Genomic DNA, 27,026 nt, shown 5'->3' with positions numbered 1-27,026 from the left:
AAAGCTTTCTTCACGGCAGTATAAATGTCTTCTGCATTTTTGGAAGGTGAGTAGATGACAAAGTACAGGAAGCTTTCCCTGATCTTGAGGTTTTCTGTGCATTTGATACAAATTGAAAGTCTCTCTGTCTTAAAACGATCTCACCTTATCTGCTATTCTTGCAAAAATCCCAGTTTTATTCACCATCTGGACAATTTCTTTACAAATTAAAATCTGCACAGATCTGTAGCTCTGTTTTCAAATTAAATGTTCAGGTTATGTTCAGGTTAGCCTGAATTTTCTTGAAAGTTTTGCTGTACGTTGAAAATAAAATCACAAAATTCAAGGAAATTCCCTTTCATTTTAGCTTCCTTTCCCTCGTTGGCCTCACGGAAGGTTAAGCCAAGCTTTGAGAGTTACTGGACAATGTAACAAACCTTTTCAAGGTAATCCCTGTTCCTCTCGACGGTGCATTTATGACTTTCCCAAAGCTTCACTCCTCCTCCTCCTCCTCCTCCACCTCCTCCATATGCAACACAAGGCTGCAGGTGGCATCACTGGCTGAGGATGTGGCTGTGCTGACACTGCAGACATGTGAAGAAAGGTTTTGTGATCAGACGAGAAGAAAATGGAAATTTTTGGTCTAAATTCAATGCCGAACATTGCACATCACCCAGTCAACACCATCCCCACTGTCAAGCATGGTGGTGGCAACATCATATTATGGAGCCATTTTTCATCAGCAGGGGCTGGCAAACTTGTCAGGATAGAAGGGACAATGGACGGTGCAAAGTACAGGAGGATCGTTGAAGAAAACCTGCTCGAGTCAGCCATGAATCTGAAACTGGGTCGGAGATTCACATTTCAGCAGGACAATGATCCGAAGCACGAAGCTAAAGCCACACTGGAGTGGCTGAATAAGAAGAAAATTAATGTTCTTGAGTTGCCCAAAGTCCTGACTTGAACCCAATTTGAACATTTACGGTGAGACTTGAAGATTGTAGTCCATCGCCGATCCCCATCAAACTTGGCAGAACTAGAGAAGAATGGGCAAAGATTTCACCATCTCACTGTGCAAAGCTGAAGGTAGACATCGACCCAAAAAGTCTCATAGCAGTCATTGCTGTAAAAGGAGCTTCCACCAAGTACTGACCGAAGGAGTTGAATACTTTTCCAACCAGTGAATTTTGATCTGTACATGTTATCTTGCAGGTATTCCTGACATGTAACCTCCTTCAACATTAACAGCCTTTAGTTTGATCCCTTCAGTTATGAATAATAAAAAGTTAATTTGGAAAATTAGTTCTACACAATTTATTTAAATGTGGCATTATTGGTAGGGGGTTTTGCAGGACACTGTAAAGTTATGATGTTAAGTTTGTGTGGTCCGCGTGCCCCCGTAGGTTCGATCATTTTCTGTAACCAGGGACCCCTTCGAGTGAAATTGCTCTGTTTTTACGTATGCCATGAGAGGCAGGATTGTTCGCTGTCGCACCTCGCGAGGACAACACCTCGCAATGTCCGTGTCCTGTTAACAACACAAAACAAATGTGCATCCGCTCACCTTTCTCAAGAGTGAAAAATGTGTCCAGCCACTTCACCTGCCAGAGCGACGAGCACATTGGTGAGAAACAAGAGCACGTTGAAAGACGTCTTCATTTCAAGCGGTTCGATTGTGACGCGCTTCACTCACTCCGTAAAATCGGTGCTGTTGTGCAAAGTTCTGTCTGGTTTTTTTTTTTTTCTTTTAAGGATCTTTTAGAGAAACTTGGACAAACCAGAGGAGGGTCCATTGATACAGGAAGCAATGCATCATAATGGAATTCCTTGCTTGTGGATTGTTGGTCACACATAAGCCCTGGAGCAACTCCATTACTGCCATACAAAAATTTGTAATCAAGAACTACCAACCTTCCTGTTTTTATTTTAGCACACACAGTTTGTCAAACACTCCTTTCTTGTTGGATTGGAGGTTGGACCCTCATAGGTGGTTACATCCACCAACATGGATTGTCTTATCTGAGGATGAGTCCACTATCTGCTCAGACGATCGCCACATCATACATCTTGCATAGCTTTTGCAAGGCCCATTGCTGTTCCACATCCAAGTTAAATTTGTTTGAGGAAGGACGCAGTCGATGGAATAAAGGAGTAGCCGCATGTGATCTCACCTCATTCTTGGTATCGTCAGGAAGTTGTGCAATTGAAGTTGCTATTTGGGATGCAATCAAGTCAAGAGGTAATCCACGTGGAGTAATCCTGAAGTTGAGGCCTTTTTGTAGAAGGCTCGCTTGTGCCTCTGTGAGCCATCCACTCGAAAGATTAACCACCCATCAGTACTGAAAAGGGGGTTGCTTTGTGGAGGGGGGGCTTACATCATCCCCGACTTCACCTCAACATGGCAAACTTGTTTTGATTGCTTCATCACGATGCTCTGATGTTGTTGGCATAAGTGCACTCCCTATCGTCCGATTAGATCACATTGGCCACACATTGGATATGGTCGGCATGCCTTATGAGCAGATTATGACAGGCCAACATGCACAATAGAAGGAACCTCCATCCTGTTGAGTACATGATTTGCCGAGCTTCCTCACCCAGCAAGGACGGTCTGAAATGGAGAGACTTTGGAAGCACATCGGCATTCAGGCAGACGTATCGTGACGTGCCTTGGTCAATTCGGTTGGAGCAGCGACAGCATTGCTTGGTTATGTCCTGCCAAAAGCTTTTGCCAACATTTATGAATAAAGATTTGTGATTTGGGGTAAAATCACGTGATTCCAAAAAGTGCGCCAACCATTCATTGAACAAATGACTCAATGTTATGGTTAGCAACACAAAACAAGCATGAACTAATCCTCCATTAACCTTTCTCAAGAGTGAAAAAATACTCAAAACCCCTCTTGTAAACCCAAAGGCAGTGGGAAAGCCAAGTCGGACAATCAAGGCCATGATCTTGGGACCTCGTAATATGAATCAGTTATCATATTCAATCAACCCCACTAACTGAAAATGCTGCTGGGGGGCAAAGGGGTTCATTCTGTGGAGGCATAATAATTTGTAATCTAATCAAAAACACATAATTGTACAGGCATGAATCAAGTAACCAACCTGGAAAGCAGATCAGTGACATTCAACAGTTGACTTATGACATCAACCAGTCCAAAGACAATCACTGTTTGTTTTGCATTGTAATCAAACACTTAACTTGTAGCAGCATAAAACAAACTTACCATCACGTTAGTTCCACCCCCAACCCCCATCACCCCCCCCCCCCAAAATAAAAAAAAAATACTCCCACTTCGAATTTTAAAAATAGAATTGTTTTTGCTAAATCACACTCAATTTAAACCCAAATTGAAATTTTCCTGACAACCCAAATCAAATTAACAATATTTATGAGGGGAATGATCCCACTTGCTGACTACCAGTGTAACGGACTCTATATGGGTTTTGAAATCCCACTCCTGGCACAAGTGTAACGATCTCGGTCTCCTTTATGGGTGATGCAAGAATGCTGGAGATAAACTCCCAAGACACCAAGAGGAGGCATCCATTTAAATGAGAAAGTGCCAAATGGATTGTACCCAAAAGATCTTCATTTTGGGTACACATGCCTAGAACCTCACTCGCGTGTTCCTGCTGGCAATTTACTCGCTCACGGACAAAGTGAATGAGCCTGAGAACCAACAAAAAATAATGAATCTTCTTGTGTTTGGCAGCTTGGCTGCCAGGTAGCTATAATTTTGTTGGGGCACAACTTTTCCACTGATGTTGTGCCTCTATACCAATACACTGGTACTCATTTTTGCCAACCTCAGAAGGATGACAGGCTGATTCAACCCCACCTGGTGTTAATTCAGCAGTCAACAGGGCTCAAACTCAGGACCAGAAGATCCCAAGCTAGCCACCCTAACCACAAAGCCAACATCAGGCTGTTAGAAGTCATCAATCATTCAGGTTAATAAAATATGTAAAATGAAACCACAGACATGTCAACCCCCAAATTATGAAAAAGCGTGAGAATGTAAAATGTGTCCAGTGAGGTCGTGAAGTGACCGAGAATTGAGGGCATGAAGCGCCCGAAAAGTCTAGGGGGTCTGGGGGCATGCCCCCCAGAAAATATTTGCTTTCTGGTGTGTCTTAGATGCAATTTCTGCATTCTCATGCCAAATTCATCCATATTTTTTCAATCAGAAGATAGGTTTTTGCATCATGTTGTTTCTGTTTTGTCCACTGCATGGACTAAAAGAAATGAACCAACAACATGAACAAACAAGACATATATTTTATTTTCATCAACAGATCAAATGCCATGTAGGAATGAGAACACTCACCATCCTTGTAATTAAGATGTATTATTTCAGCATGTCGATAGTATTTCTCAGTATTTTGCGGCGATTTCACACGAAAAATGAACCCCCCAGGAACAAGACATTTCATTGGATCAGGATGGTCGTTGATATAATTGAACAATCGTACTCCGTCTCTCATGTAGGATGTGCGGAATGACGCGAAGCAATCGGATTCAAGTCGGTATTCAAGGATGAATCAGTCGCAATGCAACAATGTTGGAAATATTTTTTGTTGCTCAGAGATTTAAAAATAAATTAAAAAAAAAGTGTGAGAATTTATCGCGAGAACATGAGAAAGTGACTTTCCACAGAAAGTCACGAGTCTCACGACAAATATGTGAGAGTTGACAAGTGTGAAACCAAGGAAGGAGTACATGAAACAAGAAGAAAAAGAGCAATGAGAGATTGTCGACCCTCACCAGGACTTCTTTTGAGTGGTGTATTTTTAGAGGTTTTAGGGTAAATCCACAATAGCTGCCAACCATGTGACCTATGATATCATGTGCGAGAACCTTTTGTTCCTCATGGATAGGCAGTCATACGTGTAACGTTTCACTTCGATCTGTTCAGCCACTTCAGAGAAGATGATTTTTGAAGGTTTAAAAAAAAAAAAAAATGGCTGCTGAATCACGTGACCGATGACGTCATCAAATCTTTTTTGGTGTGCCATTTTATCCCTAGATGACCCTCAAAACTTTTCATACTGATCGGATGTGGAATTCTACATATGCAATTATGACGTCTTAACGAGGGCATCTATGACATCATAAAAAAAGTCAAACTCATTCCCCATGAGGAGTACTTCCCATGTGCCAAGCTTCAATTTTTTTAATTGGTGTGGTTTCAGAGATACAGAGGTCCAAATGTTTTCCGTTTTTCCAAGATGTCTGCCACACCACGTGACCTACGGCGTCATAATTATCATTATAACATTCTACGTCAGTAGTCACACCAATGGCGAAAATTTTGTCTCAATCCGACAAGAAAATTTTGTCTCAATCTGGACAAACAGACAACCAAACGGACCCAAGTGCAATACCCTCGCCAAAGGTGGGGTAACAGCTGTTACTGAGAAAAATGAAGAACAGGAGGATATTCTATCAATAAACAAATAAATTTTAAAAACAACGTAAAATCTCATAACCCCCGTTGTTCTTTTAATTTTGCCATATGGACTGAAAGACCTCGTCCTTTTTTATGGACAACTAAAATGGCTGTCAGTCTACCAGTCGGCCATCTGTAATCAGATCGCAAAATAAAGTGAGGTGCACGTGTACGCCATCATGCACTATGCTTGTGCCACGTTTGAACAAAATCGGACCATCGGGGAACTGGTTTCATATGAATGGTCTTATGACACAAACCACATATCTATAATGTCATGAACCCCCCCCCGACTTTCGGGGGCTACGGACTAAACAACAATCAACTCACGTCGTTTTGGCGAGTCTTCACTCGCAAGCTCGGTGAATACAACGTTTCAACAAGAGAAGGTAATCTCGTTTGATGCTGGTTTCATGCAAATCGAATAAGAATTGACTGAGTTATGCCGAAAACCGCATATTTTTCAAGGGCATGACCCCCCCCCCCCGACATTTTACCCCAACCGGTGACATGTGTTGTGACGTCATTGTGTCACAAGATTGGGCATTAAATTCTGAACATTTTGGTGCTGGTTCATGTAAAGCGGACAAGAATTGACCGCGTTATGACAAAAACCGCATATTTTTTCAAGGTCGTGACCTCCCTGACCTTTGACCCCTAACCGGTAACAAGAGTATGGGCGTCATTGTGTCATATTGCATATCACAAGATGAGGCGTTGAATTCTGAACATTTTGGCGTTAGTTGCATGCAAATTGAATAAAAATTGACCGTGTTATCATAAAAAAAACGATTTTGACCTTTTCGTGACCTTGACCTTGACCTTTGACCCGAACGATCCCAAAATCTAATCGAATGCTTCCTGGCTAATAACCAATCATCCCACCAAATTTCATGCAATTCGGTTTAATACTTTTTGAGTTATACGAATCACAAGATTACAAATAAATAAATAAATAAATAAATACACGCCGGCCAAAACATAACCTTTCGCAGAATGCGAAGGTAATGAGAGAAATACACAGAACACCATCAATGAACTTCTCTAAAGTAAGTGCTCCAGCCCAGCTCTTTTATACCCAGGCAGCAACAAGTGGGAGGGGGGTATAGAGGGTCAGATAAGAAATACCTGTGGTCAGCCTTTGTTTAGGAAAGGCAGCTTGCCTGCTCAAGGCTTCAAGTCAGATAACTCTGGGGTGAGATTCAGGTCCGTCCAATCGGAAAGGAAAAGGAGTGGAACAAAGATTAAACAATGGTACAGTACCAGGTGGTCCAGGCAGGTAAAGATGAGTCGAACTAAGGTCAGCCAATGAGAAGAGAGCACAAACAATTACTCAAGGTCCAAACAGGTTTTCAACAGTAGTAAAGTTCAAACAACTGCACAGATAAAAAGAGTGACCAATTACTTCAGCTTGTTCCTCATACTGCTAAGGATAAACAATGCATTCCTCACATTTCCAGAGGCACCACATGATGAGACTCAACTGCTACAACACCCTTTTACAGACACAGCCATGTTCTTATACTTTTGTAAAGTTATGAGTTGAATCAGAATATAGAAAAGTTATATAGTGTTACGGCTGTGGAAATTCGCGAACCACCATTCAGGTCCCGTAGGTGAGATATCTCTTCAGTACCTGTGTAGTTAGCCCCAAACCCGTTGTTTAGAGGGAATTAATGTGATTCATTCGGGCTGCGACGCTTTGAGATAGCCGTTTTTCTGTTCTATCTTTATTTTGAACCAACCATGCTCCAACCGTCAGACAACAACAACAACGCCAACAGCCACGACCTTTACCTTCACCACTCACTCCCGCAAAAATCACATCACCGCCATTCCAAACGGCACCATGGCCATAGGCCACCGCCGGAAACCCTCCACCACCTTCACCTCCCTCCTTCTATGGCCATTCCCGCACCACCTGTGAGCACCGAGCATCGGGCTGTCCTGGGCTCGTCCAAGATACGCGCCGAGCCGCGAGTGCAAATAGCGGCCTTTCCGAGGAGAATTCGGATCAGGAATGCTACACGCCCACTTCTGATCCGTCCAATTAGGAAGCGCGGGGCGGCTTGGCCCCGCCTTCAGGCGCGTCTGTCTGGAATCGAGATATGCAAATTCTAGGATCAGGGGAGATTCACGCCCCTTTTCCTCTGTCCAATCGGCGAGCGTGGCTCCGCCCTCGAGGAGATCCTGATCCGGAAATTTGCATATTGTTTTCTCCTGCCGGCCTATAAAACGGCGAGCGCGAGGCGAATGAGAAGAGTTGTTGTGCAGAGAGTAAGTTTTTGGTTGGAGTTGTTGCGCAGAGAGTTCGTTTTTGGTTGGAGTTGTTGCGAGGCAGTCAAGTCGGGTTGGAGAGCGGAGCGGAGTGGAGTCGGGAGGCGAAGGCGTCAAGGTGGTTTTCTGTCGTCGGCTGAGGAGAATTGGGGGAAGAGTCCAAGGAGCTCGGGTCCGAGGCAGGGAAGTCGGCGACGAGGTCGCGGTGGGATCGCTCGTCGCGGGACCCAAGCCAGCCAACCATTCTCCTTCCCCCAGGGCATCAACAATTCCCCTTCTTTCCCCCGCGCTGAGATAGTGCAAAAAAGGGGCCCCGTTCCCACCCCACTCCAAGCGGTGCCAACGAAACCCGCGAAGGAGCACGAAGTCGGGGCACCGCCGCGCAGCCACATTTGCGGCTCGTCACGAGGACGCAGGTAGGACCCCCCCGGTCTCGCGGACCTGACCGCTCCTTCAGGTCCCGCACACACATTGGCCTATGGACCTGTCTGCCCCCTTGCCTATGAGGGTGGCTTCTTTCCTTTGTTTTTGAGTAAATGTGTGTCGGCGCCGTCTGTGAAGTAAAACCGTATAAGTGCTGCCGTGTGTACGCGTAGTCGGTAGTATCTCTGCGTCATTGTTTCTTTTGTTGCATTTGATATATGTGCATTCTGTTTGGCTGTATATGTGTGCTCTCCGTGTGCCGCGGAATAAATGTGCATTATGTTGAACTGTTTTCCCGTTTTGCTTCGTCTTTTCTTTAATTGAATCTCCATCTTGCTTCTCGTAAAGGGTTCGTTCGTAGTGGGCTTAAAACGCCCGATAATTAATCGGAAACGTCGAGGCCGACGATAACACCACTCGGTTATCCCGATAGCACGGAACGGACCGCTTAAGCGGTTCGTGTCCGGAGTCGGCCTGCGGCGAGGTACGATCGCCCGGTCTACCATCCGCGTGGGTACTTAGGTAGGTCGAGTTTGGCGAACAACCCTATCCTACGCGGGTGGCCGATTGGCACGATTGTGGTGAGGTCGAAAGGCCCACCCGTGACTAGCTGCGGGCGATAGTTCCCGGAGGGTCGCGACAGAATTGTCCGTCCGGTGGGCGACGTGCCGCGATTCGAGTCACGTGGCCGTTTGCACGTCGGCGGGCGCGAATTCGCAACAATATTTTTTATGTACAGAAAAGACTAATCACGGAGCCAATCAATGGGACAGAACTTCACGTCTATCAGATGGCGCGGACGATGTTTGACCAACATGGTGAAGACGCAGCGAGCAGGTTGGAAGAAAATATGTACGGGTTTATTTATAGAGGGGGAAGACGGGGGTAATTTGTGTGGCACTTACATACAGGAAAGGTTTTATTCACAAAGAATGGCAAAGCACATATTCAGGATGTTTGTGAGGGTGCGACACATATACAATGGGGGAAATTCATGTGCCATGCATGTACAGCAAATGGATGACACACACAGAGCAGAACTTGTACCCTTGACACTTATCAGCCCCTTCTACAATCTTACTTAATTATCTACACACGAGACATGGCACCAATCAGAATCACAACCGGAAAAAATTAGAGAGGAAGGAAAGAGTAGATAGAGTGCAGAGCAAAGCATGGGTACGGCTCCTCCCCACCTTATACAGATGCGTGCAAACTCATACCCTGTGCAGACTCATGCAGTGTGCAAGCTTCCCCTTGTTGGCTCTCGTGGTCCGAACAGGCAGACATGAGCGCAGGCTTGGCCAAATGACTCGTGGTAAGGAGAGCTTGATGATGAGAGCGAGACAAATCAAAAATCCCGGCAAATAAAAAGGTGTCAACAGTTGGAGCACTCAGCAGATTGAATGCTCGGTAAATCAAATACAAGAAAAGGCAACCCGAAATGTCCTTTGTTCCAGGGTCCTTCATGAACATCAACTCTTCCTTTGCAAAGGTTAAAACTGATCTGCTGTTGCACGGAGGTTAAACTATCTGTTCTCCACAACCAATTGATCCACTGTGTTTCACGTCCTCCCGCTACCAAGGTCAAGCTCAATCTGTGTTTTTTACAACTACTTGGAGAGGATGTGTTGTTGTTCATGGAACGCACGATGATGCTCCCATTGAACACACTGACGTGCACTTGACGTCAGCTGCCCGTTGAACCACAGCTGCCGCATTATCTTTTAGCTCTGAATGTGTTTTGCAAATAAACAAAAGAACAAAAGGACTACTGCAGGGGTAATAATTGCCTCAATTGTGTCCAAATGTTTTTCTTTTTTGCTGCAATTGAAAAGAACAAGCCAATTTGTTTTTCATGACATGCTTAATAATATTTTTTATGAGTCATAAGTGATTTTGGTCCATTGTACTGAACTAATAAGCGATTCATGACGTGTGGACTTGTGACGGGGGATGGTGACGTGCGCGGTAGGGGTATGGTTTCGGACGTGGAATGAAAAGGAGGTCAGGCAAAGTGAAGGGTTATGATGAATTACGAGGAGTTACTAGCTTTCAAGGCGAACATGGTGAGAGACTGGCGGTAGATGGGCAGCTGGAGCCATAGAAGGATCAAAAGATGGACTGATAGATGGAGGGATGAAAGAGACCCAAACATTCTAACTCACAAAGCATATCCTTTCCAAAGTCCCTCAACACAAAAGGTAGGAAATCTATCTCACATCAACTAAAGAAAGATCTGTCTGGGAAAAATTATACACATCTCTGAATGCACATGAGGGTCTTTTCCATCACCGCAACAGCATATACATTCTATATTACCTATATGAATGCAAGTTGCATGATTGTGTCTGAACAGGGTGAACGTCATAACCACAGCATGTATAATTCTGAATGATACTTCTTTTAAGAGCCATTGGATCCAGACAGTACATGCAGAGATCTAAAAATAGTGTTGCGAATTCGCGCCCGCCGGCGTGCGGACGGCTGCGTCACTCGAATCGCGACCGCACCGCCCACCGGACAGACAATTCAGTCGTGACCCTCCGGGAACTATCGCCCGGAGCCAGTCACGGGTGGGCCTTTTGACCTCATCACAATCGTGCCAATCGGCCACCCGCGTAGGATAGGGTTGTTCGCCAAACTCGACCTACCTAAGTACCCACACGGACGGTAAACCGGGCGATCGTACCTCGCTGCAGGTCGACTCTGGACACGAACCGCTTAAGCGGTTCGTTCCGTGCTACAGTGATAACCTAGCGGTGTTATCGTCAGCCTCGACGGTTCCGATTAATTACCGGGCGTATTAAGCCCACCACGAACCCTTTACGTGAAGCAGGATGGAGGGTCAATAAAGAAAAGACGAAGCGAAACGGGAAAACAGTTCACACAAAGCACATTTATTTCCCGGCACACGGAAAGCACACATATACAGCCAAACAGTCAAATGCACATATAGCAACCAAAACAAAAGCAACAACGACGCAGAGTTACTACCGACTAGGCGCTCACACGGCAACACTTATACAGTTCTACTTTACAGACGGCGCCGACACACATTTACTCAAAAGCAAAGGAAAGAAACCACCCTCATAGACAAGGGGGCAGACGGGCCTGTAGGCCAATTGTGCGCATGACCTGGAGGAGCGGCCAGGCCCGCGAGACCGGGGGGGGTCCTACCCACGTCGGCAGACGAGCCGCAGATGTGGCCGTGTGGCTCTGCCCCGACCCCGTGCTCCTTGGCGGGTTTCGTTGGCACGACGTTTGGAGTGGGGTGGGAACGGGCCCCCTTTTTGCACTATCGCAGCGTGGGGGAAAGGGGGAATTGTTGATGCCCTGGGGGAGGGAGATGGCTGGCTGGCTTGGGTCCCGCGACGAGCGATCCCACACCATGGCCTTGTCGCAGACCGCCGTCCTTCTCACCTCGGACCCGAGCTCCTTTGCCTCTTCCCGCAATACAACTCTTCTCAACCGACTCCAGAACCCAACTCGAAGACACACCGATCACTTCGCCACCCGACTCGACTGACTTCATTCGCCTTGCGCTCGCCTTCTTATAGGCCGGCAGGAGCAGTTAATATGCAAATATCCAGATCAGGATTACCTCGGGGGTGGAGCCACGCTCGCCCATTGGTTGGAGGAAACGGGGCGTGGATCTCCCCTGATCCTAGAATTTGCATATATCGATTTCACACAGATGCGCCTGGAGACGGGGCCAAGCCGCCCCATGCTTGCTAATTGGACGGAGCAAAAGTGGGCGTGTAGCGTTCCTGATCCGAATTTTCCCTCGGAAAGGCCGCTATTTGCGCTTCCGGCTCGGTGCGTTCGGCACCAATCGCCAAACGGGCCCGAGACAGCCCGACGCTCAGTGTTCACAGGTGGTGCGGGAATGGCTGTAGAAGGAGAGAGGTGAAGGTGGTGGAGGGTTTTCGGTGGTGGTTTGATGGTTATGGTGCCGTTTGGGAATGGCGGTGATGCGATGATGTGGGATTGAGTTGTGAAGGTAAAGGTCGTGGCTGTTGGCATTGTTGTTGTCCGCGGGTTGGAGCGTGGTTGCAGTTGGTGACGATGGCTGGTGTGGTGGTTGTTGTGCGATGGTGGTTGAGACGTGGTTGGTTCAAATAAGATAGAACAGAAAAACGGCTATCTCAAAGCGTCCCAGCCCGGATGAATCACATAATTTCCCTCTATACAACAGGTTTGGGCTAACTACACATGTACTTAGAGATATCTCACCTACGGGCCCTTCATGGTGTAATGCGAATTTCCACAGCCATAACACTATCAATATTCATGCAATTTTGAGTAATGCTTATTTTCTACCTTGTTTGCGCACACTGGCAGTGTATAGGCTCAGAGTTGCTGCTTCGCACACCTATCAGAAGTTGTATACGGTATATATATATATATATATATATATATATATATATATATATATATATATATATATATATATATATATATATATATATATATATATATGTATATATATATATATATAGCCACAACCTATTCAGTCAATTCCGTCCAACATATAATTACCTTTTCCTTGATTTACTTCACCGAGAAACTTTCGCAGTCTAAACAGTTAATGATTATGATGCTGACAAAGGACATTCCCAGCAAACTCTCCAAATATTCCACACACTATAGGGAATTATTTCCCCGACAACGACCCGTAGAACCCGTGAAACATACGTACATACGGCGTAAACACACACCAATTCGAGTCGATGTTTTATTTCATAAGCACAACAAAAATAAAATATTATTACAACGAAGCATTATGGAAAAATGTATTACAGCAAAGAGGTGATTATAGCATAATGCTGCCACTACAATAAGGAACAAAGTAAGCATACCAAACATGTTTCATTTTTCCTTAAACAAGTTTGGCTCGTACTGCAGGTTAAGTCATTATCAAAGCTCGTGACTCAGTGTCATGGCCATTGCAAAGTTCACATGAAAGATTAATTTATAAATATAGCTGAAGATAATGTAAATGCTAAAACCCCCCCTTCAAATAGGCAATTGAGACTTGCATGTCATTGTGTCATATATGACATGCATAGCTCATACTGTAGCAGTTTATAGTGTTCGTAAACATTTGTAATCTTTATCTCGTTTCCTCTAGGGTATCCAAGGCGACTTGCGAAACTTTTAGTGCCACTCCTTCTGGTTCGTAATCATTGGTAGTTTCATAATGGGGGTAATAATGTCATTCGTCGACTCATAGAATAAGTTATGATTAGAAACTCATGAAGGAGAAGTGATGGGTTAAACATTAGATTTTTTTTTTTTTTTTTAAGAAAAAGAAAGCTGAAACCAGTAGGAAATGGTACTGTCGAGACAGAAATTGTACTCCATGAATAACGTTGATAAAGCATGGACAACCATCCTAAATAGGTACCAAAACTACAACCAATTGGCAGTAAAGCACAGTTCCAAATGGCACAGATATCTATACATAGTATACAAACAATGAGAAAAATACTTTTAAAAACATAAAGATGGCTTGCAGCAAGTTGAGCTTTTCATCTTTCATCATGACTCGAGGGAAGTTAACTTTTTGGTGCAATAATCTTCCAATGTCCTGGCCCTACAAATGTTATTTGTTGAGTGACAGGCTTTTGAAGTGCACAAACACTTTTTTTCATTTCATCTTCGAAAGATGGATATTTGGCGATCGTTTTCCCATTCAACATGATACGGCGCTCGGAGCATGAGCGAGAGATTGGCCACATATTGGTTGGAGCTTCAACCAAAGAGCCTGACCGAGATGGTGGCTGAGAGACTGAATTGGAGTCCCTTTTGTCTCGAAACTCAGATCTCTCAAAACTTCTGACATCACCTTTAATCACAAAAGGTTGCTCGGTCAAGGGGACAGAAGTTGAAAAAGAGGGAACAAAAAGATTCTGATCCCTTGGGCTGAGACCCAAGCCTGAATCACTATCATTGCTGTTGTTGTTGTTGTTGTTGTTGTTATTGTGGTGGTTGAGAAGATCCAGCATCACTGCCCTCCGTTTCTGCACATTTACTCCAGCTACAAGATTGGGAAATGGAAGAAAAGAGTTGTGAGGAAGAATGTAAAACCATGCAGGATGGAAAGAAAAAAAACATGCAAGGCAGGAAGGGAAATAAAATAGCTTCAACATTTTCAATAGTAGAAGAAAGAGAGGGTGAAGAGATACGAGTGTAATGATGGTGATATAGTACAATGCAATTTGGCACAATCAGATTCCTTGGAAAACAAATTTTTAAAAGACATCAAATGTCATAGCCCCCATTGTTTTGGTAATTTCGCTGAACGGAGTTAAAGGGCGAGCCCATATTTATGTACAACAAAAAATGGCCGCCAGTTTATCAGTCGACCATTTATGATCAAATTGCAAAATAAAGTGAGGGGCACGTGGTTGGCATCATGTACTATGCTTGTGCCAAGTTTGAACAAAATCAGACCATGTATGTCTGATAAATGGTTGAGGACATGTTTAAGTAACAAAATGGCCGCCGGTCGGCTATCTTGGATCTCGTCTCGACAAAAAAAAAACTGATGTGCATATGTAAGCCAACATTCGTTATCGGTGCGCCAAGTTTGATCAACATTGGTAAATGCATGTACGAGAAATGTTTGAGGACGTGTTCGACACCATTTTTTTGTTGTTGTTTTGTTATTTACAACGAAATGGCCGTCAGTCAGCCATCTTGGAAATTATCTCGAAAAAAAATGACGTGCATATGTATACCATCATGTGTTGTCTTTCTGCCAAGTACGAATAAAATCGGTCCAGACATGTCCGAGATATGGTTGTGGACGCACACACGCACGCATGGACACGGAAAATCGAGACCAAATCCAAAAGCTCCCGTTTCAGACGAAGTCCAACAGGGACTAATTAAGATTAAGTACCTTTCATGATTGTATCGAAGTTCTTCGTTTGTGCAGGACCAATGCGCCCAGGAATTCGACCGGCACCGCAGATATGAAGCTCCTTGGGATCCGATGGAGAATGAAAGTTCTCTGCAGGTGAATGTGAAGGCCAATCACTCTCACTGCCTCGTCCTTGCTCATCTCTACTAACTCCAGCTTCCTCCTTGTTTTCCAGAGATAGCTCATCTGGAGAAATTTGGCTCCCGTTCTCTATCATTGTTGAAACAGTGAGTGCTTCAGCGTTTGCTCCAGGCATCGATCCGGGTCCAAAGAGTTGTGTATCCATCACCCGTTGCTGCTGTTGTGCTGGGTGCGTGGTTCTGTTATTTTCGAAAGCTGAAGTCAATGATCCTTCGCTGCTCTGTTGAGATGATGAGTCTGACAAGGTGTGCTCCACAGGTTCTGCTTCTGATGGATGTTTCGTGCTGGTAAATACAGCAGCAACATCAGCCCCATCTGCATAAAAAGAGAACTTTGTCAGCCACACTGAACTTCCACAACTACAATCTCAATCATTAGTCATCAAATTATTCTCGTGATTTCATCATAATTACTACGTTTTTTTTTAAAGACAGCACATTTTTCGTATCTGTACGTTCCATTTGAAATCAAAATTTGCCCAATATGAAGACTTTGTCACAAATAGAAATTTGCGATCACTTCTTCATACTTGACAACCATTGGTCTCTTTTGTCTGACGATTACACAAGTTGTACTCATTTCAACAATAACTTTTTTATATTTTTTTTTACCTCCTCATTTGCAACTCAATCTTTTATTCAAAAAGTGTAACAAGTACATGAAAGGTTTGAGGTTAAATTGGAGGAAAATGAGCAACAAAAACGCAAAAATCACTGTCATGATAAAGAGGTGATTTATTTTTATTATTATTATTATTGTTATTATTACCCTCGCCGGAGGAGAGAATATTGCATTTGGGTCAGTTTGTTTGTTTGTTATGACATATGTCACGTGTCGGTCTGTCTCGTTTGTATGTTTGTCTGCGAGTGTGATAACTCACGAACGCTTACAGCTATCTTCGTCAAACTTTAACAGTGGATTCTGAAGGATAAAAGTGAGATTGTCAATGTTTTTTTTTTTTTCCTATATAGCTGAAAAGGTCAACAAAGGTCAAATGTCAACAGCTTTGTCAAATTTCTAAAATCTTCAATTTTAATCCGATTGACTTGAAATTTGAAGTGGATTTATACTTCAGGTCACTAAATTCAACCATCATTTATTTTTGAGGTCAACAAAGGCCAAAACGGCAACATTGGCCAAATTTCTAAAATTGTCAATTTTCATCGGATTGACTTGAAATTTGAAAAGGATTTGCATATTTGGCCATTGAATTGAACCACCAATTATTTTTAAAGTCAAATTTGTTTGATGGAATTCACAAGTGTCGTGCTATACACAACATCTTTCTTGTGACTTGTGAAAATCAAAGATTTTAAAAGTATATTGGTTGGTCTTGTTTGTTATTATGATGAAAGTTAAAAAGTCAGTCTGTCTCATTTGTTTGTTTGTCTTTGATTGCGATAACTCGCAAACGCTTTCAGCTATCTTCATCAAATTTTACCAAACTATTCCAAAGGACAAAAGTGAGGCTGTCAATTTTTTTTGCCAAAATATATGTCAAAGCTCAAGGTAACAGTGATGTCATTTGCATAAAACAGATTCAACAAAAAGTGTTTTTAATCGTCATCACATCAAACTTGACACAAATGAGTTGGAAAACATCACCTACAAATTCCGAGCATATTTGATAATCTGATCATGATTAAAATGCAAGGTTTCTGTTGGGGCTGTGGGACAGATGATACATTTCCAAAACGGTGTCAATCCATTGATGTATAACATTGTTTCCCTGGCAACGAAGTTGCCCATGTTGAAGTACAGGGGACAAAAAAAAGGCGATAACTCAGAAACGCTTCAAGATATAGGTAGAAAATTGCAATGACATTCAAAGGTCAAGGAAGCAGTGACGTCATTTGCACGATTTTTGTGACAGTGCCTTCAGAAAGTATTCACACCCCTTGAGTTTTGTCACATTTTCTTGTGTTACAGCCTGAATATAAAATGGATTAAAATTAATTTTTTTGTCACTGGTCTCCACAAAATACCCCATAATGAAAAAGTGAAAACATGTTTTTAGAAATTTTTATCAATTAATTAAAAATGAAAAGCTGAAATATCTTGTGTCGATAAGTATTCAACCCCTTTGTTATGGCAATGCAAATTGAGCTCAGGTTCATCCAATTTCCTTTGATCATCCTTGAGATGTCTCTGCAACTTGTGCCTTTTTCTCAGGAGTGGCTTTCAGAGACTGTTGTCCTTCTGGCAGGATCTCCAATTTCAGCCAAGGAACTCCATAGTTTTGTTGGAGTGGGCATTGGATTCTAAGTCACCTCCCTGACCAAGGTCCTTCTTGCCTGGTTGCTCAGTTTGGTCGGATGGCCAGCTCAAGGAAGAGTGTGCATTTCCATATTCTTTCCATTTTCCAATGATGGAGCTCATTGTGCTCTTGGGAACTTTCAACACGAGAAATTGTTTTATACACTTCCCCAGATCTGTACCTCTTCACAATTCTATCTTGGAGTTATACAGACAGTTCTTTGGAGTTCATGGTAAAGTTTCTGCTCTGACGCGCACCGTCAACTGTGGGACCTTATATAGAAAAGTGTGTCTTTCGAAATCATGTCCATTCAATTGCATTGGCCACAGATCCAATCAAGTTGTCGACATTTCAAGGAAGATCAAACGAAATTGGATGCACCTGAGCAAAGGGGTTAGATGCCAGAGCAAAGGGGTGGAATACTTATTGACACAAGACATTTGAGCTTTTCATTTTTAAATAATTTGTAAAAATCTCTCAAGAGATGCTTTCACTTTGTCATTATGAGGTATTTTGTGTAGATCAGTGACATTTTTTTTTAATCCATTTTAAATTCAGGCTGTAACACAAGAAAATGTGACAAAAGACGAGGGGTGCGAATACGTTCTGAAGGCACTGTACCTGTCAGGCTTCTGCCCGACGCCTTCTTTTTTGTTTGTGCACACAAAATGTGAGTTGTGCGTATCAATTACAGTTGACCCTTTATCACCCCAAGACCCTTTATGACCCCGAAGACCATGTCGAACCTTCACAACCCTGAGACCCTGAGACCACCACAAAGACCCTTACACAAAGGGGCAACACAAAAAATGCATGAAATAAGCTGTAAAGAGTACTTACGCAGAATAAGACGAATTCTGAAGTCATCCCTCTATTCAAGAAACAAACCTAAAGCTATAAACCAACTTGCAGTGTTGGTATTCAAATATAGCAGTGCAATTATAAACTGGTCACAATTAGAAATCATCAACTTAGACACAAAAACAAGGAAACTTCTAACTATTCACAAGATGTTCGATAAAAACCAATGCATACCGAGGTTGTGCTTCCAGAGATGAGAATGAGGAGGTGGTCTGATGGAACTTAACCAAGTGAACAGAACAACATGTGTTAGACTAGCAGAGTATGTGAAGAGCTCAACAGACTATCGGATGAGATTTGTACATGAGCAAGAAAACAACAAACCAGAAATGGGATCCTTCATCCATTTAGCAACAAACTTCCAAAGACAGGTGCAAATGATGGATACTAGACAGGAAAACACATTACAGAAACAAACACAGCCCCAATGATTGCAAAGAAAAGAAAAAAACAAGGAAAACTACAAAAGGAAATATCAGCAGATACACTCTGACAAATGGGAGAATGACAAAAGAGCAGGAAGATTTTTTTAAAAAGAGCTTGATAAGTTCAGGATTGACAAGAAAGGTTCATTGGAATGGCTAAGAAGAGGTCAAATTAGTTGGGATTGAGAATGAGTCATCATAAATGCTCAAGACCAAGGACATTACACTAATGCCTTGAAGAAAATGGTGGGATCGAGTCAATCGGACAAGCGCTGGTTTTGTCGGGAAGAAACAGAAAGTACCAGTCACCTCCTTTCGGAATGTAAAAAACTCATGTCGGAACAGCTGTACACAGAAAGCCATGACAGCGTCTGCAGAGTAATCCACTGGCACATCTGTAAACATTTCAACATTCCGGTCCCAGAACAATAATGGAAACACAAACAAGAGCCGATCCTTGATAATGAGCAAATAATGCTCACGTATGAGAAGATGATCCCATCAAGTGTGGACACTGCGAACAAAACATTGCATCCGGACATAGCGCTCAAACACAAAAAGGAAAAGTCGGCACTGTTGATCGAGGTTTCAGTTCCCAATGACTTTGGACGAAATGCCACAGAAATTGGGAAAATAACCAAATACCAGGATCTGAAAAATGAGGACAAGAGGATGTGGAAATTGAAGAAAGCTGAAATTGTACCAGTGATGATCGGAGCTTCAGGAATGATAAAGGAAACCCTTTCTGAGTACTTCAAAATCATTCTGGGGAATATCACTACAAATGAGCTACAAGTGGTTCTGAAAAGAGGTTCAGTGAAGATTTTGAATAGAGCCCTTGGAACGACGCTCGGAGAACGAAACTTCACAGTTTGGTTCATGAATCACGATCCTTTACCAAAAAAAAAAAGTAGGAGGTGGATATTTTGAGTTTCCCACCTCCTGAAACCCAAATGGAGATAACAAACAATGGGAGAAACCCTTAAAATTCTTAGGAACCCTAAAACCTTTTGAGACCCATAAGACCCTCAGACCCTTCATAACCCGAAGATCATTTCAGACTGTTTAGAACCCAAAAGACCCACAAAAATCCCAAAATACCCTGAAAGACCCCGAAGACCCTGAGTGCGATAGGAATAATTAAGCAGGCAAAGGCAAAGACTGACAGTGAACAGTTGGAGTGGCAAGGGTCTGAAATCTCTGATTGCTCTTTCTTGTTATTTATGTGAACGGCTCTACTCACGGACTACATAGTCCTCATTGAGGACAAGCCTTAAATAAAAGAACTGCGTAGATATAAAAATGAAGAAAGAGAGAATAGTCGAATTGTTTTGAAGAAGTGAATTTTTTTTTTTTGCTTTTTGAAAAGGGGAAGTTCAAAAGTGTTTGGAAAGACATGAGAAGGTAAAGAGTTCCAGAGTTTGGCAGTGGAAGGGAAGAAACAAACATCACAACGGCCCACCCTTGAGTTGCCAATGGCCACACAATAATCATGTGATGTAGTGACTTGTTGAGTATCTGGTGGTCTCGCTAATGGTGGAGGTACACAAGCAGCAAGTTATTGGAAAAAGAAACCGAAGTAATATCTGTCGAAAAGAGAAAGAGTCAACTTTGCGGCGTAATTTGAACGGGGCGACGTTGGAGGTCAGATTGGAAGAGTTGACAAGTCGGATTACTTTGGATTCAATTCTGTCCAGTAAGTATGTGGAGCTACATCCTCCCCAGATGTGAAAGCGGTACTCTACACAAGGACGAATCAATCCTTTATGTAGTTAAAGCAAATGTTCAGAGGAGAAGAATCTTCTAAATCTGAACAGGACTTCGAGTGTCTTAGAGGCAGACTTAGCTATTTGTGTAATTTGTGGATTCCAGGATAAATTTGATGTTAGAGTGATACCTAGTAGGTTTATTGCATCACATGGTGTAATTGCAGAGCTTTCAAAGGAGATTGGAGCGTTGAGAGGAGTTTTCGAGAGAGAGATGAGAAGAAATCGAGTTTTTGAAGCATTAAAAACTTAACTTGATTACATTTACCTCGGTGGGAGATCTTGTCGAAATCCGAATTTAAAGAGTTGGCTGTGATGAAACGAGATGTAGATCGAGTGAGGGAAGACGGGGAAGATGGGAAAAACATGGAGGAATGTAATGTTGAGTCATCAGCGGACGAGTACATTTGGTTATTTGTGGAAGAAAGAAGGTCATTGATAAAAAGAAGGAAGAGTGTTGGAGACAGAACGGAACCCTGAGGTACACCGCTGTTGATAGTGAAGGGGGGAGATGATGAACCATCAACAATTACGGAGATACAACAGTCAGAGAGAAATCTCGATATGAGAGAGCAGAGTGATTGAGGAAAGCCGAAAGAGGGAAGTTTGGATATCAGACCCCGATGCCAAACTCTGTCAAAGGCTTTTGAGATATCGAGGCCAACAACAAAGGATTCCCCAAAGTCTCTCAAAGAGGAGGCCCAGACATTCGTAATGTAAGAAAGGATATCCACCTGTAGATCTTGCCTTGCGAAAGCCATGTTGGTGGTCAGATAGACGACTGTGAGATCCAAGATGCTTGAGGAAATGGGAATTGAGAAGACATTCAAAGACTTCGTAAACAGTAGAAGTCAGAGCAATTAGACGGTAGTTAGAAGGGTTTGATCGATCACCCTACTTTAAAATAGGCTGTACTAAGGCATGTTTCTAGGAAAGAGGAAGAGTTTGGGTTTTTAAACAAAAACGAAACAAGCGAGTTAGCACGGGTGGAAGTTCTGCAGCACATTCCTTCAAGACACGGAGAGGAATGCCATCCTGCCCGTAGGCCTTGCCTTTATTTGAGGAGTATTTTTTGACTACATGAAAAGAGATTCTCGGGAGGGACATAGGATTGGCGAGAGGAGCATCAGAGAGAGATGGAATGTTAGAGTCATCCAGTGTGGAGTTAGAGGAGAAAAATTTTTCAAAATCGATTTTCTTTATCGGTCGGAGAGACAACGATGGTATCACCGGAACGGAAAAGCGGAGGAAAGGTAGAGTGACAGAAGTTGTTGGAGATACTTTTAGCTCAGGACCAGCAAGATCTATTAGTGGAAGAAGATGAGAGGAGGTCACATTTCTTTTAAATAAAGGAATGTTTTGCTTCACGAATAACATGTTTGTCATGATTTCTGTTTGTAATGAAAGCTGAATGCGAGTCGGAGGAAGAAGAGTTTTTCCATGTCCGATATGCGGCATCCCTTGTACGAATGGCAGCAGAGCAGGAATTATTGAACCAAGAATTGGTAAGACAGATAGATTTGAAAGACAAGGGGATATAAGCCTCCATTCCTGCAACAATAACCTCAGATATACGTTCAGCAGAGATCGAGGCATCGCCCGAGGAGAGGCTTTTTTTTTTTTTGCTGCACATGATGATGTCAAACACCCGCTCAGGGGTAGTCATAAAATTGCCATCTCAAAAGGGAATGAGTTGTTGAAAGATGCATTGTACAAGATAAAAGATAAAAATAAGATTTGTATCCGGTCAAGGCTCGTGTAAGTGCGAGAACACTGAACAGATCCGGATGCAACAGATAAAAAGGAACAGCAGATTGGGGGGGCACTAATTGTAGAGGTGAATGACACACAAACAATGGGTGTGGGGTGGAATGTGGAGGGGGGAAACACTAAGGACAGTGTTTCCAAACTCCTTCCTTCCAAACTAAGGACAGGAAAGGATGCATGAGGTGGACAAGAAGGATACAGAAAGAAAAACTGTAAATTTGGAAGGAGGTGGGCTTGAGGGTGGTTAATGAGGGTGGAAAAGATCATGGTTTTGGATTGGGGATGATGTGAGATGGTGGTGAACGGCTGACTTTAAGATTTGGAGGGAAGAATGAGATTGGAGAGGGTGTGGAAGTTGGTTCCACAGGTGGGGAAAAACAGATGAACTAGTGAGTGGAGGTGAGCAGTGATTCTGGATTTAGGTAGTTTTACCAGAAGGAGGTTGATGGTCGACCATGTGTGCCCTGCAGAAACCTTGGGGGGGGGGGGGGGAGATGTGGTAGAACACAGAGACCACTGACCTATTTGCGATTGAAAAGTGATAGGTCCATAGACTCAGCATCAATGTGGGACAGGCCTTGGTTTCCATGGCATCAAGATGAGTAAGGTGTGAGCCAGGGGAGCCAGGGGAGCCATCCCAGAGGGGAGAGCAGTATAACATCAAGCGAAAGATGAAGACATTGGAGGTGGAATAATCAAGAAAGCTGCCAAAATAAAATTCGTCTTTTTATTCCATCATCTAAAAATTCAATCAACGATTAAAATGCGAGAAATACGGCAAAACATGCATGTTGTATGAAACGAATCAGGTGAAGAGCCAGAGGAGATAAACAAATGGCTCAGAGGAGGGCGGGGGGGGGGGGGGACGCAGGGACAGGTAAGCAAAGCGTCACAAAGCCCAAAACAAAGGCACTATCCATCCACTGGGACCATACTCTGTGCAGAGCGTTGGTGCTGCCTAAGCAGTCTCCTTGGCTATTGGGTACAATTCTGGACGGGTCGCCACTCGGACACAGGATACCAGCATGCTGGCACTCATTTTGCCGACCTCGGAAGGATGACAGGCAGAGTCAACCCCACCTGGTATTAATTCAACAGCCGAGTGGGATTTGAACTCAGGATCCTCAGATCCTAAGCCCACCACCCTAACCATTAAGCCAACACCAGGCATAAAGGCACTATAAGAGTATGCATTTAGATTGGCATGCCAGAGATGGCATGCAGAAAGAAAGAATGTAACATGCTGAAAGCTAAATTATTGAGGTTGAAAATCAAAATAAACAAAATGGCAGCAAACTATAAATAGAACACAACTAACATCCTTGCCTGTTCACAAGACAGCCGGCTCTCTGTGTAAAATATTCCACTTTATATCTCATAACTTGTGATTTCCTTGAACTTATATTAGGTATATTCCGAATAGTGTACAATGTCCTCGTTATTTCTGCCAAACTAAGTTTCCAAAGAACAACATCGCAGCATCAAGCGAAAAATATTTTTGAGGCATGAATGGGAGAATGGATATTTTGTCAAACAAATTAAAAATAAAAATAAAAAAATAAAAAATATATATATATATAAATGAAAACCCACGGAAAACTGCGTTACATGCGACTGTAGCCAAATGTGAAGACAAAAAAAAGATGGCTCTGCTGGTGAGAAGGCCAAATGTGTTTATTCTGTTTTTGTTTCCGAATCTCCTGCACCCCACCATGTGTTCCCTGAACCTAGCCCACACACTCACAGCCAAATGGTCCTCAACAGTGTTTCACACTCAAGTGGTGAAATCTCTTGTAACCTGAGAATCCGATTCTGTGACAGACCGAGACGGCGTTAGCACACGCGTGTCCTGAAAACCTGCTTTTCCACTCTTGCTCATCGTCTTTCTGCTCAGTTCAACTTATCCCTAAATCCCCTTCAGTCTACTTGGAAGTCAGCAAACATCCTAGCATTACACAAAACTCACAGATACTCTAAACTACAGACCTATTAGGTCACTTACAATCCATCAGTGAGCTCATTGAATCCATCATCACACTTGATATGAAATCCTTCCTTTTCTCCAACGACCTGGTATTGGACAATCAGTTTGGATTCAGACCCGGTCACTCTATCTTGAACATGCTGACTTGTGTCCATGCAACAATGGATGGAGGCCCTCAATCTGAGACATGAAATCAGGGTTCTCTGGACATATCTCGAGCACTTGACACAATCTGGCACCCATCCTTCTTTCCTCTTCAAACTCTCAGCCTCCGGCATTCAAGGCCACCTCCTCCCATGGATTTCTGGTTTCCTCAACTCTCACACTCAGCACATGACTCTCAAAGGCATTCTCTTATCTCCTGTTGCCTTTTCGGCTACAATTTCAAACTGATCTTCATGAAACTTCACTACATTGGTAGAGCTTGTCAAAAGGAAGAAGCCTATTGTTTGAGGTCAAAAGGTCAACAACTAAGGTGGAATTTCTAAATTCCTCAACAAAATATCTCAAACAGTTGTGGACGGATTCAGATGAAACTTGGTGGACAGGTTAGGTGTGTGACGACGAGGAATTCATTCAATTTTGGTGAAGATCCGAATCCTGATCTGACTACGAGAATTATTTAATTTTTTTAAGTGATTCTTCACCATTGAGAGATGAGGCAAAAAAGGATAGATAGCATATTTCAAAAATGGATTGGACCTGATATGTTCTCGTGGGTCAGGCATTACGGAGCGGAGGTATGCGCTCTACCAAGTGCGCTTCGAGTTCTTCTTGTTCTGTTCTGTGTTTTCGCTCTTCCACAACCCTCGACTTTGTATTCAAAAGGCAGCTCAGATCAGCCGATTCGATGAAGCACATTAGACAAACTGTCTTGTCTAAGTCTGGACTGCCTTTTTGGGGAAGGAAAGAAAAACCTCCTGTGACTACTTTAACCACAGAACTTCAATTGCCCTCTACTACCAGGAAGCAGGTCACTTGTACTATCTAAAGGCAGAACATTTATTTAGAAGTCACAGAAACAAATTGAACCATCCGGGGGATGCCTTTTGACTCCTTGTAGCTCATCATCTTGGAAGCTGATGCTATTCAACAGATCCAAAATTTCAACCGACCTGGGTTAAACTCGTGCAAATTTGGATAGCCTCAAAATATTATCTAAAGTCAGAAAGCAAAAAGTTATTATCTTGCCAAAACTAAGTTTTTGCAAGATATGTTAGTCAGCTTGGATGGTTTTTTTTAATTTATTTTTGTTTGTTTGTTTGTTTGTTTGTTTGTCTGTAATCACGTATAAAAAATTCTGCAGAGCACAGTTATCATCGGAAATTTTTGTAACTTCGCATATCAGAGGCCTATAGAGGTCCCTTTCAGCGGACAAAATTTTGAAGGTCAAGGTCAAAGGTCAAGGTCACTTTGTCACAAATCAGGGGAGTCGACGAAACCCTTATTTTTTGAGTAATTTTGATCGGATCGTCTTCAAACTTCATGGGAATATAGTTCATGGTCTGGCGCTCAGCTGATTAATTTTTGGTGGCGATTGGCCTTGACCTTCATGGTTAGCGCCTAAGGTCAAACATATTTGACCCCAAGGTCAAATTTTCAAGTTTTAGGAACCATATCGTGTAGTACCTCAAATTGAACACCTCGATGAGTGCTTTCTTGATATGTCAAGCTTGAGACATTATGACGTCATTTGGTGACGTTATGAGGAAAAAGTATATTTTTCATGGTTACTCTGTAGAACGATTCTCATCGGAATCTCTCGTAGGCAGATATTCCTCAAGGAGTCGCTCCTGGTGGATAGCAGCTCTGTTCACCTCAGTGTGACCTTAAAGAAGTCACACGTAGTCACCTTTTGGCAAGATTCGGGTCACCCTGAGGGTGACATTGGTTTTTATTTTGTTGTTAATTCGACCCTTTTAATTATGTCCATTCCAGCTCTTTCCTCCACCTCAAGGCCTTCCTTTATAACCCTTATTCCAAAGATTCCAAGTGTCCCAAGTGAGACTGATACATAATGCTAACATGACGTTTTATTCAAACTACAATACTAAAGAAAATTATTTTAAAACATTTATGATTTCTCAGCAGAAAATGTATATTTTTTTATTATGGTTTGGAATTTAAGTTTGGTTTGAATTTTATTATTATTATTATTATTATTATTATTATTTTTTTTTTTTTTTTTTTAATTGCATGCCCATGGACGCAGGAACACACCAGAAAACGGCAATATATTAAGGGTTTGGATTCTATCCTTTTGGAAACAGTATTCAGCAAAATGACCACGTAACTACGGGAATGGTAGAAAGCCAGCTGGCTTATTAATGGCCATCAGGGAGAGGGACAATTATCATTCTGTCCATCTCTGTGACTGTGGTCTTCAGCAGCGAGTGAAGCAAATGGAGCAGACAGACGAATGGGTTAACTCAAGGTAGTGTTGTCACACCCTCGCTGTTCAACATCCACACACCAGAAGTTTCCTTCATGCTCATGATCTGTGCATCGTATTCCAGGACCATTCCTTTGTTAAAGTAAAGAATAGGCCCCCTACACTTTTAGAGAGATCTCTGCAAATTCAGAAAACACATTTTATGAGCAATTGGAGTTCCTTTTTGTGTTTTTTGTTTTTTTTACACAATGTCAAGGCTCATATAAGAGCTAACACACAGAACGTATAACAAGGGGAGGAGGAGACAGGAGGGATGGGAGAGGGAAGCAGGAAACAATGGGGGAATAGACACATGAGGAGATGT

At 42.8% G+C, this 27,026-nt stretch overlaps 1 protein-coding gene across 1 annotated transcript in view; it reads right to left on the bottom strand.

The window, feature by feature from the left end:
- Positions 1-12,862: 12,862 nt before the first annotated feature.
- LOC147018595 (uncharacterized) overlaps positions 12,863-27,026 on the bottom strand; it is a 42,498-nt gene continuing 28,334 nt past the window's right edge. The window contains exons 3-4 of the mRNA XM_085898399.1: positions 15,049-15,525; positions 12,863-14,181 (exon numbers count right to left, since the gene is read on the bottom strand). Coding sequence (XP_085754525.1) covers positions 13,700-14,181; positions 15,049-15,525 — 959 coding nt within the window. The 3' untranslated portion in view covers positions 12,863-13,699. The remainder of the gene's footprint in view (positions 14,182-15,048; positions 15,526-27,026) is intronic.

The sequence above is a fragment of the Eptatretus burgeri genome, chromosome 10, assembly GCF_056783735.1.
Source record: "Eptatretus burgeri isolate ZD-2024b chromosome 10, Ebu_testis_v1, whole genome shotgun sequence".
In the NCBI taxonomy this organism is placed as follows: Eukaryota; Metazoa; Chordata; class Myxini; order Myxiniformes; family Myxinidae; genus Eptatretus; species Eptatretus burgeri.
This window is presented reverse-complemented; position numbering and strand designations above follow the sequence as displayed.